Here is a 16,709-nt window from a genome sequence, read left to right as displayed (position 1 = left end):
ATGCGGGCTGAAATGGCTAGAACCGTCAGTCGGAGCCCTTCAGCCCGCATTGTAATCGGCTGGTTGGATTCCTTTCCGACCGACCCAATTCGATGGGGTTGGTTGGAAGGGAATCCGAATCGGTTTTCCAAATGGACTACATCGGGCTCGGAGAGCCTGTCCGCCATTCGGAAAGCCTGCAGTAATCCCTCGGCCAGCTCTTTCCGGCCGAAGGATTTCGTTGGCAGAATCCCACTGTCATTCTATGCCGGCCTTTGCGACACAGAAAGGCATTGGGAATCTGTCATAGGGGGCCCCCAGCAGGGCCCCCATGTGTGTAAGGCCGCCAAATGGCAGCCTAGGGGGCACCTATGGTGCCCTCCTGTTGATCCCTGGGTGCCTGCCACAGGGTGCAGGGATGAACTGCATCTCTGCTCTCTGCAATGAGACCATGCATTCCGTTCGGAATGCATGCTCCCATTGTAAAGTATAGGATTGCGACCTAACACGGTTCGGTCGCATCCTACTTCCTGGGCAGGAACCAAAGACAGGAGGTCATTCAGTTCCAGTTCCCAGCCGATAGCCGATGGCTGTAAAAGTGAAAACAATATGATAAAACATAAGGAGTACATGCACAAAGTGGGGGCCAAAAGTATTTGTATGGTGTGTTATCTTTTTATGAAAGTGTCTATACAAACCGAACAATTCCGGTAATACATACTATATAAAGAACAAGTTCACTTTGGATTTGTGCATAAGAAAGGCCATGTTTTACTAATACAACAAGAAGGGTCACTGACCTTTTCCTCTGAGAATTTTCCATGTAGAGGTGTCAGTGAAGGTAATGAGCATTGTAAGGTACAGGGTCACCAGTTTGTATTCTTGTAAAATATCTGGCTGAAGAACATATTGCAAGTCACAGAATGCATTGAGCATAATCTTGACAGTAAATGCATTGTTTTAGTTTTAAAGACAATGGTATCTGATTACTTAGGATGCATAATACAACACATACATAAATGCTGAACAAATGCTAACTGATGATACAAATATTCACATTTCTAATGATGGTCTGTAGGGAACATGTTTCAGATGAAGTTACCTAGAAGATTAACACAGGCCTTCAAATAACAACTTTTTGATTTGAGAAATCTGTGCTAATCTATAGACATAGGCATAAGAATTGATTTTTATTTTACATTAAATGGGCCTTAACTGGGGTAGTATCACAGAAGCATGTATTGTCAAACATGCAATGATTAAAACCACTGGGGTTGGAAAGCCCTGTTGGTCAGATCAAGCAGTAACATATTAGCAATAAAAAAAAGACATTGACTGAAGAAAATGGGATAGGTCATTGAAAACGGAGAAACCTGGCAGTAAATGGTTCCTTTTGTTACTCAAGACATTCCAAAAACACATTTATACAGTATAATCTGTAAATGTGGCTGTCTTTACCTCCCCCTTCTCTGTTATATGCGGTTAACAATGCTAGCAAATTCCTAAGTGTCTTATCAGGAAAGGCGCCAGAGGAATCAGCAGACACAGACATTGTCAGGCCTAATGCTGCTTTAATACTTAAGAGCATGAAAAATTTCCAATCTCTGTTGCCTTCAAATATTTTCCTACCATTTTAGCAGAGCAAATATACTTGGAAGTGATCTTATCTGCCCTTTTGCTTTTAGTTGTGTGTTCAAGCACTTTTCACTCTAAAATCTTCTGTTGAAATTATATTTGTTCCCCAACAAAACTCTGTATTGGCTCTTTCCTTTCTACTTTCCTACTTGTCCTGTTGTGCCCACCTTGGACTACATATTTTCCAAAGATTACAGCTGTTGTAGTACTTCCAATGCAAGACTGCATACTCTCTCTCAAACAGTTTGCTGTCTGTACCACTATCACCAACGCAGACCTAACCACAAAGAAACTGTTGGGTTGTCAACCCGGAGCTGGCTCTCCAACAGAAAAGTCTGGGAACACAGCATTAGACCAAAAAAAGCTTTCATACAACACCCAAAATGAGTAGCTTTTCAGCTGCAAAGAATCACAGAAGCAAAGTAGTTTAATTGGCATCTTCTTCAGCTAGAGGACCGTGCATCTCAGCATTCCATGGAGCCCATATCTTTACTCTATAACTATTTTTTAAGTAAGTTCTGTGTGTCAACCTGGCTACGCCAATATGCCTTCCAATTGTTTGGATGTAGACAAGTTTTTGTGATTTTTCAAACATGTCTACCCACCAGAATTGGAGTAAATGGTTTAGGGGTGGATGATAGCTCTACGATAGGACCTAAAATAAGTGTGTTTTAACAAAGAAATTCTTGTAGGAATCTTCAGCTGTGAAAAACAAAGCATGAAACTAGGTTAATAAAAGTATAGTAAATTTGGCATCCACACAGTGATAGTGCTTAGTGCCTTTCATTGTTATGTGTACTCTTGTTCAGTTGTTTTGAAGTTCTAAACAAAAAACAAAGTGACTAGTGAGTATGTGTCAGTTCAGTATTTGTCCATTAGTATTCACGACCAACATAAAAAAAAAACTGGATAACAATAGAGTGTTCCGATAACGCTACCGTTCCTAGTTTGTAATGAATGAAGTGGAGTTGCAGCTCTGAGTATTAGAACTTTCTTACTATGAAATGGACTATGAACCACATTATCTTGCAGAAAAAAACATAAAAATCAACAGTCCAATTAATCCTGATCAGGTGCATAACCAACACCTGGAAGTCTTACCTTTAATTGTTTGAGAAACTCACAAGAAAGCCAAAGGATGTCCTTGATTTGCTTAATCCACAAGAGGGTGAGATCCTTTGAAAGTGCAAGTGAGACATACCACACCTAAGGAAAGCAATGATGTTTTCAAAAATGAATTGAGAAGAGTTTACTTGCATAAGTGTAAAGTATTTGCTGCATTTGGTAATCTGTGTTGAGAATGAATACTTAAACCTGCAAGAGCTCTAATGGAACAGGACTGACTGGGTGGATTAGGAAGCCATGGTCTCGAATCAAGCAGTATTTTCCAACACATCTTATGATTCAATTTGGTTTTTAATTGGAAGAGTGAATAGTTTGTGGCCTGGATGGCTATACAAGCTAAATGCACATTCTGAATAAACTCTATCTATCACAAGGGAACATATGTGAGAACCAGAGGGCGTATAAGCAGCAGAAGAGGACAAAAGCTAACTCTGCAAAGAGTTTTGCCTTGAACAGCACACTGCAACTTTTAATTATGTGCAAGTAGCATAATGTCTGAGGGGTGGTGGATGGTGTGTTGTTCAATGGAGAGAATCATTGAGAGCAACGAAGATGAAAAGATGTTGTACTTACAGTAATGAACCTGCTGATGTATGAGGAACATCTTGAACCACTGAGAGCAATATTGCTATCTTCATGGAAAAAAATTGTAATTGGGAAATATTTAAACAAATCAAGGAAATATACATGGGTGCTTGGCTACAACCTGTGTGTGGTTTATTAATGTGGACTGAATAATTATTCGGTGTGATCTATATTTATGTATGTAGCTTTGGTGGCCTTAAACAAACATCCTATAGTGTAGAAATCTAAATGTTAAATTTACTTTTTGTTTGAATTTCTATGGACCTTCCCTTTTTAACAGCCTAACTTGACAGTATCACATAATAAATGTTAAATAGACTTTCACCCAGATTTTACCATGTATAGCAACCACATGGTCTAATGACTGCTAAGAAAGGAACTGCTTTCATAAGATCTTGAGAAAGAATAATGTTTTGCACTATTTAAGTTCAGACTCACTTTCATTATTGTTTGTCTCACTTTTACTACTAGAATTCCTTACATCAGTATTTAGCATCAGTGGATTATTTTATTTTTATTATGGATATATTTTAAGCAGGTCTGTCGCCTCAGGTGCCGTACATAGCAGGTAGAAACAAACACACACAGATTACATGTCAGCGAGCAAGATGGGGGAGAAACTGCATCTTGAGTTGGGAATGAGCAGCCAAATTTCTAATTTCTAATTTCTAATTTAAAATATTTCTAGAGCGCAGCGTACACCTTGCGGTTTCTTGGCGCTGGGGGGATCAGCAACTGAGGGGGAGAAGACCAGGGAGAGATGAAGGGGATATTGAGGGAGTTTAAGTGGGGAAGGCCTGGCTGAAGAGGAACGTTTTCAGATCTCTGCGAAAAGGGAGATACTGAGTGGCAGAGCGGAGGTGGTCAGGAAGTGAGTTCCAGAAGGTTGGAGCCAGGGTGGAGAAATTGGCCCGCCCCACTTTTTGCGAGTGAAGCGAGGGATCTGGAGGAGGGACTTGGAGGAAGACCGGAGTTCTCTAGCAGGTACATAAGACTTGATTAATGAGGAGATGAAGGCGGGGGCAGTGCCCTGGCGGGCCTGGAAGACCATGCAGCCGATCTTAAAGAGGGCCCGTTCCTTTATAGGGAGCCAGTGAAGCTCCCTGAGAAGAGGGGTGGAATGGTGATAACGAGGGAGGCCGTACACCAGCCGGGCTGCTTGGTTCTGGATAGTCTGGAGTCTACGCAAACTGTACGCGGGGATACCGTGGTAAAGAGCGTTTGCGTAGTCCAGTTTCGATATCACAAGGGCGGCCATGATGATCTTAAGTGCCTGGGGGGAAAAGAAGCGAGAGACAGTGCGGATAGAGAGGAAGCAGGAGGACACCACGGAACTGATTTGTGAGTGGAGGGTAAGTTGGCCGTTTATTTTGACACCAAGTGTTTTGACCATGGTGGAGGGGGTCGGTGCAGAGCCAAGAGAGGGGGGCCAGAAGAGAGAGTTCCAGGGACTGGACGAACCACCAGTGAGAACCAGCTCGGTTTTATCCGGGTTCAGCTTAAGGTGGTTGTGGTTCATCCAGTCCCTGATGAATGTCATAGTTGACTGGAAATTAGAGACCGAGAGAGGAGAAGGGGACAGATCAAAGATAAGCTGGAGGTCATCCGCGTAATTATAGACGGTGACCTCCAGCTGCTGTAGTGCGAAGATAAGAGGAAAGATATAAAGCCAATTGTACAGAAACAATTTTCAGACCATTCCAGCCCTCCCGATTGTTGATGCATCACAAGTGCAAGCTCAAGAAGCTTGCAGGTTTTCAGTCTAACAGTCTAGTGTGGAAGGCCCTGACAATCTGTCTTAAAATGCTCCTTGATATCCTACATTAAAAATATTTATTTAGAATTAATTTAGAAACGAGGGGTTCCTGGGCAGAGAGGCTCACATTTCAGTGTGTTTAGTTTGTGCAGTGCATTTTAGCTTATATTGATTGTTTTTATGTTCTGGAGTACAAAGTAACAATTTGGTTTGCAAGGAGTACTAAAGAAATATTTATAAAAATTCCAATAAAAATCACCTCACAAATGCCAATGTAAGATTCAGTTAAACCACGATTACTCAGTTCCAATGCAAACTACATAAAATGAAGCACATACTTTAAACATAAAATTTGTATTATTTCTTGGACATGCATTTTAAAGGAGGTTGTACAGTAACACAAACAAAAATAAACAATTTGTCACATGGCTCTAATTGTTATTTAATGAAAAGGCTAGACTTCATCTTTATACCTCTTTAAGGAAAGCTGGTCCAGGGACTAGATGATTTAACCACTTATCCATACAAACAGACATTTTACCTTAATGTGCTCATTTATAGGGCTAGATTTCTACAAAAATCATGTTTTTACAAACTTTTTAATGTTTATAATACTTCAGAATATGTGCAATAACAGTCCCATCTTTAGTTTTGTTTTAAATATATATATATATATATATATATATATATATATGTACATACACCTCTAACTAATCAACATAAATTAGCACCTTTGGGAAGGGGCTGTAAGAAAGTGGGTGTTATAAAAATAAGTTTATATTCAGGGGCAAAATATCCTGCATAGAAGAAGCACAGATGACAAATGATTTTAATAAATACTTAAAAAGACACAGAATAAATTCATTTTTGTATTGTTTCCATTCTCCCATTGTACACTTACCTTGGGTTCATTCTCAAAGTCCATGCTGTTCAGGATACATCGGCACAACTTTTCAAACCGCTGAAAAGAAAATATGCTATGTTACCATGTTTTACAATCATGATAATGTGACAACACTCTCAGACTTTGATCAGTCCTTAACACTCTTTGCAGAGATAAAAATGATCAGGGTTTGGGAAATGTTTATATCCTTTTAATCAGCAATGTTTTAGGCTTTAAAATGCCTAAACGTGATTGATGTAAAGTGGCTACATAGTAGAAAATATGTCCAAAGTCAAGCTACTGGGACAAATATACAACAACACGCCTGCTATGAAGTTTTAATGAATTAGGTGGAAAACAGAGGCGCTGTGCCGGGAGAACAAAGGTTCTGAAATGTTCTACCCTGCTGAACAAAAGTCAGTAAATGGTACAGTACAATAGCGCGGCTGGAATGCTCAATACTGTGCCCAAGTCAGTGTCATTGAGGGTGGCGAGCTTTCTACTCAGTGTTGGATGGCTGAAATAATGTTCTCACTGAGAAAAATAAAAAAGTGTTGTGTGTAATATTTGTCTTAATCTCAGACATAAATCAGTACTCTGAGCCACATACCAATCCATGTTTTTTTTAAATGTCATTGTACCACTGTAGGGAGGGACTAATGATATTCAACTCTAATGTGCAGGGCCATGTCTGGTTTTGGCTTCCTTTTTGACCTCATTAGTGCAGTGCACATAGAGTCCTATGATACAGCGGTCTATGGTACCCACCTCTGAACACACCTGGCACGTTTAGCGCCTCTAACAGAGAAAAACAAAATAAATACATTTTAAAAAAAATAATAAAATGAGTAGTGCTGGCATTAATTTCAACAAGTGACAATTACATGTTTAGTAAGACATTACTTGTGACGTGTATGCCCAGATGTGGATCTCTGCTTGCTGCGCTTTAGTACTGACGTTCCATCTCACTGCTGAGGCCCACAAGGACGATACATTCCTAGGGATGCCTGTTTTCTCTTGTAAAGGGGCAACAGCCTAGCAGCTTCAGTTGGACTACGCCAAACAGGACTGATTTTTATACAGTTGGTCCTTGTCTGCAGTGGCACCTGAGGAAACAAGCATTGGCATAGCCAAGAGGTCTCGCCTTTGGGACCTTATAAGTATTTAGTGATGCAGCACAATATCCTTACTGCAACAACATTAACTGTTGCATGGCTAAACACTTATTAGGTACCAAAGGCGAGACCTATTGGCTATGACAATGCTTGTTTTTGTTAGGCACGGGGAGATTGAGTGATTTGCCCAGAATCACAGGATGTTAAGCTTCCTTGCCGAGACTGGAACCCGGTTCCACAGATTTGAGGTCCACCGCCCTAGCCGTTAGGCCAACTACTCTCTCCTGTTTATTTAAATTTGTGCAGATCAAAACATTGTACTGATTGCTAATACTCTGTGTATATTTAGCATATCTTCATGTCGAAATGCTCTTGAATCATAAATGAATTCATATAGGAACGAATATATATATAAAAAATATAGACCGAATGGGAGTCGGAGAGAGAGAGAGAGAGAGAGAGAGAGAGAGAGAGAGAGAGAGAGAGAGAGAGAGAGAGAGAGAGAGAGAGAGAGAGAGAGAGAGAGAGAGAGAGAAAGAGAAAGAGAAAGAGAAAGAGAAAGAGAAAAAGAGAGAGAGAGAGAGAGAGAGAGAGAGAGAGAGAGAGAGAGAGAGAGAGAGAGAGAGAGAGAGAGAGAGAGAGAGAGAGAGAGAGAGAGAGAGAGAGAGAGAGAGACAAAGAGATGGAAAAAATGGGAAGGGGAGAGGAGACACATGGAGATAGAAAAAGTGGAGTAGAAAACAGTGTGGGATTGAGAGAAAGAAAAAGAGAGGAAGAACGAGAAAATGAGAATAAGCTAGAAATGGATGGAGTAAGCAGATGGATATATAAAAACGGAGCGATTGAGATGGATAGCAATAGAGAGGGGTGGGAGGGGGCAGGTAGCAAGAAAGAAGGAGATGTGTGAGAGCGAGATATATATGGCAGAAAAGATGAGAGAGGAGGAAGAGAATCAGAGTGACAGGAAGAAAGGCACAAATGAGTTAAAGAGAAAAATTCAAGGATGGAGAAAGGCAGAGAGTTAGCAGGACAAGGGAGCGGGGGCAAGTGTAGGGAGACTGAGAGGGGGAGGAAAAGGGGCAAATGTAAAGAGAGTGCATAGGTTAAAGAAAGGAGAAAGAGAACCTGAGAAACGGGGTACGTAAAGCCCTGTGGACTGTAGCATGACACACGCCAAATTATATACCAGACTATATCACATCTCAAACAGGCAAATGGATCCGGCACTGGTAGTCAATCAGGGATTAAGCATAATAGATGGACCTGATGTAATTTCAGCTTTATAAACCTTCACTACATTTCATATTTTTTTATTGGATTTCATATTTTACAATTATAATCACATGTTGTGGTTAACTTCCTTTAGTTTGTACACATATGTTGTTTTAGCTTTACGTCCTCGTGAAATGATGGTTTATCAATTACTTGCTGTGCGTAGTTGAAGTGTTCACCAATGCTTCATATTTTTTATGTTGATTCCTAACACAGTTCTGCATTCAACAATGAGTTGTAGAGCCAGTAAATAGGCCCAAAGTCGTATTGATTGTTCTCTGCAACATTAAAGAAGAGGTAACAAATTGATAGTAATCCTTAACGTCCCGAAATGTTGATAAACCTGATGCAAAAGAAAGATAGAAGATGGCGGGGACTGCAGTGGGCTCCTCCGCCTGGCCTCTACATGACAACGCACCCTAAGTAGATAGATTATAGCACCTAAAGCAACCTTGGAAAAGAGCATTTCTCATGCATTTCTACAGTTGGCCAAATTTCAAGTGCTATCCGCAGCCTCATCTTCAAGCCTTTCTAAACCAATGAACACCCGCTAAAGTTTATAACTCTTGGTTGCAACATTGGTGGGCTGTACCCTAAGGACACCCCAAAGTGAAGCAACCACTGTTTCCATGTAGCCATGAAGTGTTGCCTCAGTGCGGCCACGTGACCCACACACTTCTTAAGAAGTCAGAGTAGCCTTGTCGCCGCCAGTTCCCCCTCTTGGTTGCTGCAAGCCTCAGGTAAGTGAGTTGAGGGCTCGTCCACAGCTTGAGATGCTGCCAGTCTTCGCCATGTTTATTTCTATATCCAGAGGTTTTTATAGTGCCAGTTTTTATAATAAGAAGGTTTCAAAGCGCTGCAATGGCTCTCAATTTCAAATTAAGAGAATGTGAACTGAGAGAGCGTGAACTTAGTCTAGTAGTGACTGTTCATGTGTGCAAGGAAGCAGAGTTTTTTTTGACCGTTAACAATCTAACTTCTAACCTGTTGTATTAGTGGGGGAGGGCAGGAGAGAGGTTGGACAGGAGAGGGGAAAGAGTTATAGAAGCGAAGAAGGAGGAATGTTTCGGCCTTGCTGCTGTCTTCGGAGTGGGACACGTTCCGCAGCTCTCAGACTCTGTGCTGAGGGACAACTGGCAGGAGTCTGACCGCGTTTCGGCGTCTGTGCAACTGTCGGCCTCAGAAGTTGAAGAGTTCTTCAGCAAGCTGTCTCCCGTTGTGCCGGTCGGCTCATTGGGACTCTGCTTGAAACAGTGCGGCCTCCTCTTACAGGTGGCGGCCACAAATATGATGGCAGCGAGGAGCAGCACACAGCCACTGGACAAGGTGGCGATCAAGACAACAGAGACGTCATCGAGGTGCTGTTTCTCTGCCTATGTGAACTGGGTGATGACAATCTGATCACCAGATGGCGCTGTGTCCGTGAAAATTACATAAAGGGTTGCTGTGGAGGATAGGGGTCGAGCCCCCTCGTCAGAAACAACAATGACCACAGATAGAGTATCTGTAACTTTCTCCGCCTCAAGTCTTCTCTCAGGGTAAAATTCTCCTGAAACTTTGTTGATAGCAAATATTGACCGTCTGTCCTGCAGAATTGCAAAGGATAACACAAAATTCACCCTTTCGTCTTCATCCTTTGCTTTGAGCTGCGCCACTAGATAGTGCAGCGGGGCGCTGAGGAGCAGAGAGAAAGTGAGAGAAAATGCAAGAAGAGAAAAAAAGCGAGAAGAGAGAGAGCGAGAGAGAGTGAGAGAGAGCAAGATAGAGAGAGAGAGAGAGAGAGAGAGAGAGAGAGAGCGGCGGGGAGTGTGCGTGCGCAGTCTGCTCTTTTTGGGAGCACATACACGTGCTTGTGGCGCGCCCCTGCACACTCCTGCAAGGTGGAAGCCACCACAAGCACGAGTATGTGTTTCCGAAAAGAGCAGAACGACGGCTAAAGGTCCTCCTATGCAGAGCAGCGCATGTGCGCTGCGTAGACAAGACCTAAAAACTGGAATATAGCCCCAAGTTATTACCAGTGGGTGAAATTCCCACATTCTACCCATCACTTTTTGGTTTTTCTTAACGAGATACCCAAACAGCATTTCACGGTCCTAAATGCCATCAGTATTTCTTTTTTCATGTAACATTTTGTACTTTTTTCCACAATCAAATCTCACAAACATTCAATCAACAATATGAAGAACTTTTCAGGTCACAGCAATGTGGGTGACATTTCACATATCTCGTCATCCACTAGCAAGCTAAGGTAATTATATTACATTTAACAGACCCATCCCAGTGATGTGAAATCTACATCCAACTGAGCAGTCATTTGCAGTGGGTTCCTTCCACATGATGATTCAAGAACAGGGTATCATCTGCCTCTCTTTCATCTAAGACATAATAATTCCTCGACACCCCAAATCTTCATACATTTCCGGGGAAGTTTTCTGCTCTTGAATTTTATTCTCTCAGCTTCCAAGCAGTGATTCATATGAAGGCACATTCACACTTTTGCGGAAAGCAGACAGTTTGACCTTTAATTCTACGTTAGCTCAAATGCAATTTTCAAGGGATAAACTGTAGTAATCCAACCTAAAACCACCCCTTACCCTTCGACCACACATCACATGTGACCTCAGTGAAACATAACTACTGTGTGCTTAGATTCTGATGCGGAAGTAAAACGTAATGTTCTGAAGTTAAAGTTTCTGATCAATGTAAGCATGCTTAGTCTGTGCTACTGCTTCAGAGCCTACTACCTCTTTAAGCTTCACTACAAGGGGTTGCATGCTCAGGTGCACCCCTCCGATATATATTTCACTGAAGAGATATATGAACCAGATGAAGATACAGCAGGCTGTGAAACCCTGGTGGCAAGCAACAGGTAAAACGTCCATGTCAGTTAGAAATGTCAAACATAGTTAAGGGGGACCTCTCAAAACTAATGTCATGATATTGGGTTGGTTCAAAATAGCCCCCTTGAGTGTAGAGGGAACAATATTGCTGTAAAGAGTAACACAGGTTGCCAGTCCCCATCTGTAGGTTAGCTTGCACACCATGCTTGTCTTACCAATTTGTCTTGTTTAACATTAAATATAAACAGCAACTTCCGGGCAATTTTAAAGACAGGAACTGCATTTCTTTTGATAACTGCAGAGTCTCCAACCTCAAAAAAGTCATCAACTTCTTTTCTAAGAAAATACAAAATGGAAAAAAATTAATTAAATGTTTACAAGACCATTGTGCAGCAGTTTAGATGCAATTCTTTGGAAAGTATATTTCTTTGGCGAAGCATTTAAGGACAATTTTTTGTCAGTAAGATCATTTCAATAAAATTATTGGAGCCCAATCAGAAGCATTTTAGACAATCTACTGAATGTAAAATAAAAACAATAAAAACAATCTCTGCAAATGCTGTACCCATCAGATTCTGGCTTTAACAGAGTGTACTCTCCCTTAGACCTACTAGGGAAACCTACTGAGTTTAGCTTGGAAGGTCGTCAGGCAGGAAGTAAGTAAGTATTCCTTAGATGTGTTAAAACCGGCAGTAACATGATCTGTAGTAGACCATGTGAGATCTTGCAATGTTTTATCAGGTGTTGCAGAAATTAATGGTCCACCTACTTCCAACCCTCCTGTTGCTGCTCTCTACACACAAACACTTAATCCAGTTACAGCTTTTGCAGTGATAAAAGCAACATGAGAGAATAGAGCAAATACTTTCGATAGAAATAGGGAAAATGGGGTGTTTCAGATTCCTTTGCTTTACTGCTGTCACATACTCGTTCAAAGACAAATTCTCTGACACACACAATGAGTAGGGTTGAGGAGTGAGCCTGATCTATTTACACCCCCTTGCACTCTGGCCTTTAATATCCGGCAGTCTGGGACTCCGAAGTCAGACCACAGCAGGCAGTGGCAGCGGGAAGGCGGTTTTATGCCTGACATACTGAGAACTTTTTCCCTTCAGACGGAAATGCATAACAATGAACTGGCTTCTTGTAAGATCCTTAGTAAAATAAAAGTAAGAAATCCAAATAACAGTTGACAAAGTTTATTTAATGAGGCACAGTACTGCTCAGTCCCTGTCCAGCAGCATAATGACAAGGATTCTGATTCTAAGTGGAATCACATCCAACTGCATGGCAGGTGCCAAGGTTAAAGGTATACAGGAAGAATTAAAGGGAAAGCACAATACAAATAAGGAACAAATCACAATGTAACACATTTCTCTCCTTAGAAAATTAATAAAACAATAGCAATATAAATAACACTACTAACCTAGACTTTCATGAAAAAACATTAGGACATTTAGATACTCTTAACATTCCAAACTTTGCGTGATGAGGACTTCAGGATAACCCTCACGGGAAAATACTTCTTTGAGAAATCTAATGACAATATCAGAATTGGCATGCGGGGCAAGCTTTACTTCCAGCCATTTAGAGTGATAATCGACCATCACTAAAGCAAATCTGCAATCGTGAGGCAAAAAATTAAAACGGCCAGCAATATTAAAACCCACCTTTTGCCATGGATAGTCTGGCCATTCAATAGGAATAGGGGAGCTGGATCACATTTACGCATTTTTTACCTGTTCACACATTCAGGACACTCTCTCACAATTCTGTCCACGTACCTGTCCAACCCAGGTCACCAAAAAATGGATTTGATTAACATTTTCATAGATGACATTCTCAAATGACTCTCGTGACTTATGGATAAAATATGATCATGAAAAGACACCGGGGGAATGCATTTTCCAAGTCTGAAAACAAGATCCCCTTCCACAACCAAATCGCCAGAAATTTTCCAAAATGGAAACAGTTCGGCTGATATTTCTGTTTTAGAAGGCCAACCTGTCATGGTGTAATCAATATCTTTATTCAATATAGTGTCATCGCACATGCCCCTTTTCCACATCTCTTCAGAGATCGAGCAAAATTTTTCCGAAACTACCTTGTTAATATTACCTACAATATCATCATCTTCACTCTTTTCACTGGAAATACAAGGAAGTCTTGACAGACAATCCGCTGTAAAATGTATCTTCCCTGGAACATACTCCACTTCAAAGCTGTATTCTTGCAAACGGGACATTAATCTAGCTATGCGAGCAGTAGTATTGAGTCCCCCACCAGAAAATAAAATGGAAACTAAAGGCTTGTGGTCTGTTCTCAAAACAAAACGTGCACCCCATATGTAATTTCTGAAGTGCTCCACACCCTAGACACAACCCAACAGCTCTCTTTCAATTACAGAATAACGTCTCTCAGTAGCGTTAAGTGTGCGAGATGCAAATGCGTCATTCCACTCTTCCTTCCCTGCACGTTGAGACAACACATCCCAATCCATAAAGACTTGCATCAACAGTAAGAATACAAGGTTTGTTCATACAAAACGTTTTTAAGGTGGATGCCTCAATCATCTCTGCTTTGATACGCTCAAAAGCTTCTTGTTGTCTTTCTCCCCATACAAACTCTGCATTTTTCCTTGTGAGTTCTCTTAATGGTTCCATCTTGGATGCAAATTTTACAATGTATTTATATAGTATTCACATAATCCTGAAAAAGAAAGAAGCTTATCTTTCGAGCCTGGAGCAGGTGCCTTGAGAACTGCATCAATGAGAGATTTCTTTGGAACAACACCTTCTTTGGATAGGGTATGACCTAAATACTCAACAGAATCTTATACAACTTGCACTTATTTTTCTTAAGAGTCAAACCTTATTCTTTCAAAATACTACACACTTTGAGATGTTCACCATGTGCTTTCTTATCCGGAGAAAAAATGTGAATGTCATCTTGAAAACTCTTTACACATGACTGCATATCTTTAAAAAGATGGCACATGGATCTCTGGAAAACAGAGACAGCTGACGCTAACCCAAAAGGCATTCTTTTGAATTGAAATAATCCAGTGGAGGTAATGAACGCCATCAAGTGACATGACTCCTCAGCCAATTCTATTTGATGATATGCCGATCGGAGGTCAAGAGAGGAAAGAAATTGTAGCCCCTCCTAGCATACTTACTACCTCATTGATATTGGGCAAAAGGATGACAGTCAACTAGGATGTTGCCATTTAATGCTCTAAGATAAATGCACAACCTCAATGAATTATCGGGTTTGCAGGCTAAAACGATCGGAGAAACCCTTTCCGATGATTCAACCTCTTCAATGATACCACCATCTAACATTTCTTTCAAGTTTTTTCCTAATTCCTCCCTTATATTTATGGGAACATTTCTGAGTTCCTTTTTGAATGAAGATGCTCCTTGCTTGAGCTTTTTCGGATGTGTAAACCCTTTAAGTTTCCCAAGGTTATCAGAAAAAACCTCAGGAAATTCTTTTTCCGTAGTATGGACACAAATGTTGTCCTCAATCACCATAACAGGTTCCTTACTATGGGGATTAAGTATAAGAAGCAGTATAACCTATTAGATCAATGGTCGAGCCGTCAAAACGTTGGGCAATAATATATGATGGGCATAAATCATTTGTAGACATAGTATCAGAAAACTTCTCATTAAAGTACGTTTATGTAACAATTGACCATAGAGACCCCGAATCTGCCATGCGCTCAAGATCTTTGTTCAAGAAATGGACAACACATTTGGGTGACTTCAAAACCTCTCCTTCGAGAGTGCAAACATTCAAAACAGACACCACAATACCTTTCTCAGTAGAGGAATCTTCATTCGGAAATTGACTACATGTCACACAAGAAACTTCTCTATTCCTTGTGGGAAAACTTTTCCCTCTGTTAATAATAGTCCTTCTCCTTTCATCTCTACATGCTCTAGCAATATGTCCAAATCTACCACATTTGATAAATTCTTTTCCTACAGCTGGACAAAATTTAAAAGAGGAAACATGGGTGGAGCTGCCACACGTGTAACAAATTATATTTCTGTCACTATTCTTGTCACTAGTTTTTCCTATGTCCATACTTTTCTCCTTAAAAGGGACTTTGTTAGAATTCCTCATAACACAAACTTCATGAGTATTTTTGTTGCTTTTATCACCTTTAGAATTCACATCCTCAATTGTCTTCATCCATTTTTCAGATTGCTCAAATGCCTTAGGAGTGGCTATTGTGTCATGTAAATTAGGGTTACCTAAAATCCTCAATTGTTCTGGAGTCTTTTTGTTTCTGACATTAACAATTATTTGGTTTCTGATCCTTTCATCTGCAATGACACCACTATTACATGAAATCACAAAGGGATCTAAGAGCTGTCAAAAAATCATCAAACAATTCTGACTCCCTTTGCGAATGTGTATAAAATGTATATCTATTAAGAGCTATACTAGTAGTGGGTTTGAATCTAGTCTCCATACGTAAAAGCGCTTCATCAAAGGTACCAAACTCTCCTTGGACAATAGGTAGGGTACTAAAAACAGCTTGACCCTCAGACCCTAAACAATGCAGTAATATATTTTTTTTCTTTCATTGCCCATTCTATCCCCATCAATAGCCTTCATGTAAGTTAAGAATTCCTCTTTCCACCTAGACCAGGGGATGGGGGGATGGCCTTTAGATTGGAGAAACTTTGTGGGAGGTTCAAATTGCATGACTGAAGGTAGGTGGTATAAAAATTCAAAATTATGTTATGTTAAACACAACAATATAAAAAGCAACCTTAAACCTTAAATAATATGTCTATAAGATAAAAGAAAAATATATAATAAAAGCAAAATTGTGGCGCAACCTGTGCACATCAGTGTGATGTGCTCAAGAATTATCCATATTGAGACATGTATTTACAGTACCTATGTGCATGAACAAATGAACATAAACTTATGGCTAAGAGGTATATGATGGCACTCTTTCTGTACTGTAATTGTCCTTCGAAACCGATGTTAAAAATAAAAAATATGTGCAGTCGTGCGCATCGACGCAATGCTCAGTAGTAGTCTTCACGCTGACATCCAGAAAAGAAGAGAGGTAATTAAATGCGCAGTCGTGCGCATCGACGTGAAACTGAAGAAAAATAATCTTTGACTTAAAATGGCGGTCACGCAACGTGATTATGTAATCACGCCATGTTAATTCAGACACTCTGTTCATCATCACCCCCTTTTCTGAATCATGTTGCGTGATCAAGCGTAATGACGAATTACTTGCAGGCTAGAAGAAACAACGCTCTACACAGGCATCGCTGGCGTCAGCACAGGAGTGGGAGATGCGTAGCCGGAGAGACTGTATTCACCAGATCCAGCGGCGTCAGCACAAGAGTTGTAGACACTGAGCTGTAGAGACTATCCTCACAGGTTCCAGTGGCGTCACTCTTCCCCGTTGAAGCACAGGTTCCAGAGTAGTCACTCTTCCCCGTTGAAGCGAAGCTCTGCACAGCAATTGATGGTGTCAC

General features: G+C 40.8%; 1 protein-coding gene across 3 annotated transcripts in view; it reads right to left on the bottom strand.

The window, feature by feature from the left end:
• UBE3B (ubiquitin protein ligase E3B) overlaps positions 1 to 16,709 on the bottom strand; it is a 452,538-nt gene that overhangs the window by 390,241 nt on the left and 45,588 nt on the right. For 2 of the 3 annotated variants that reach the window (XM_086943106.1, XM_086943107.1), the window contains exons 4-7: positions 11,406 to 11,526; positions 5,982 to 6,041; positions 2,716 to 2,820; positions 780 to 876 (exon numbers count right to left, since the gene is read on the bottom strand). In XM_086943106.1, coding sequence (XP_086799232.1) covers positions 780 to 876; positions 2,716 to 2,820; positions 5,982 to 6,041; positions 11,406 to 11,526 — 383 coding nt within the window. Of the gene's footprint in view, positions 1 to 779; positions 877 to 2,715; positions 2,821 to 5,981; positions 6,042 to 6,731; positions 6,762 to 11,405; positions 11,527 to 16,709 lie in introns of those variants that run through there. The other variant, XM_086943108.1, reaches the window with a different exon arrangement.

This window comes from Lissotriton vulgaris, chromosome 11 (assembly GCF_964263255.1).
Source record: "Lissotriton vulgaris chromosome 11, aLisVul1.2, whole genome shotgun sequence".
NCBI classification, from domain to species: Eukaryota; Metazoa; Chordata; class Amphibia; order Caudata; family Salamandridae; genus Lissotriton; species Lissotriton vulgaris.
This window is presented reverse-complemented; position numbering and strand designations above follow the sequence as displayed.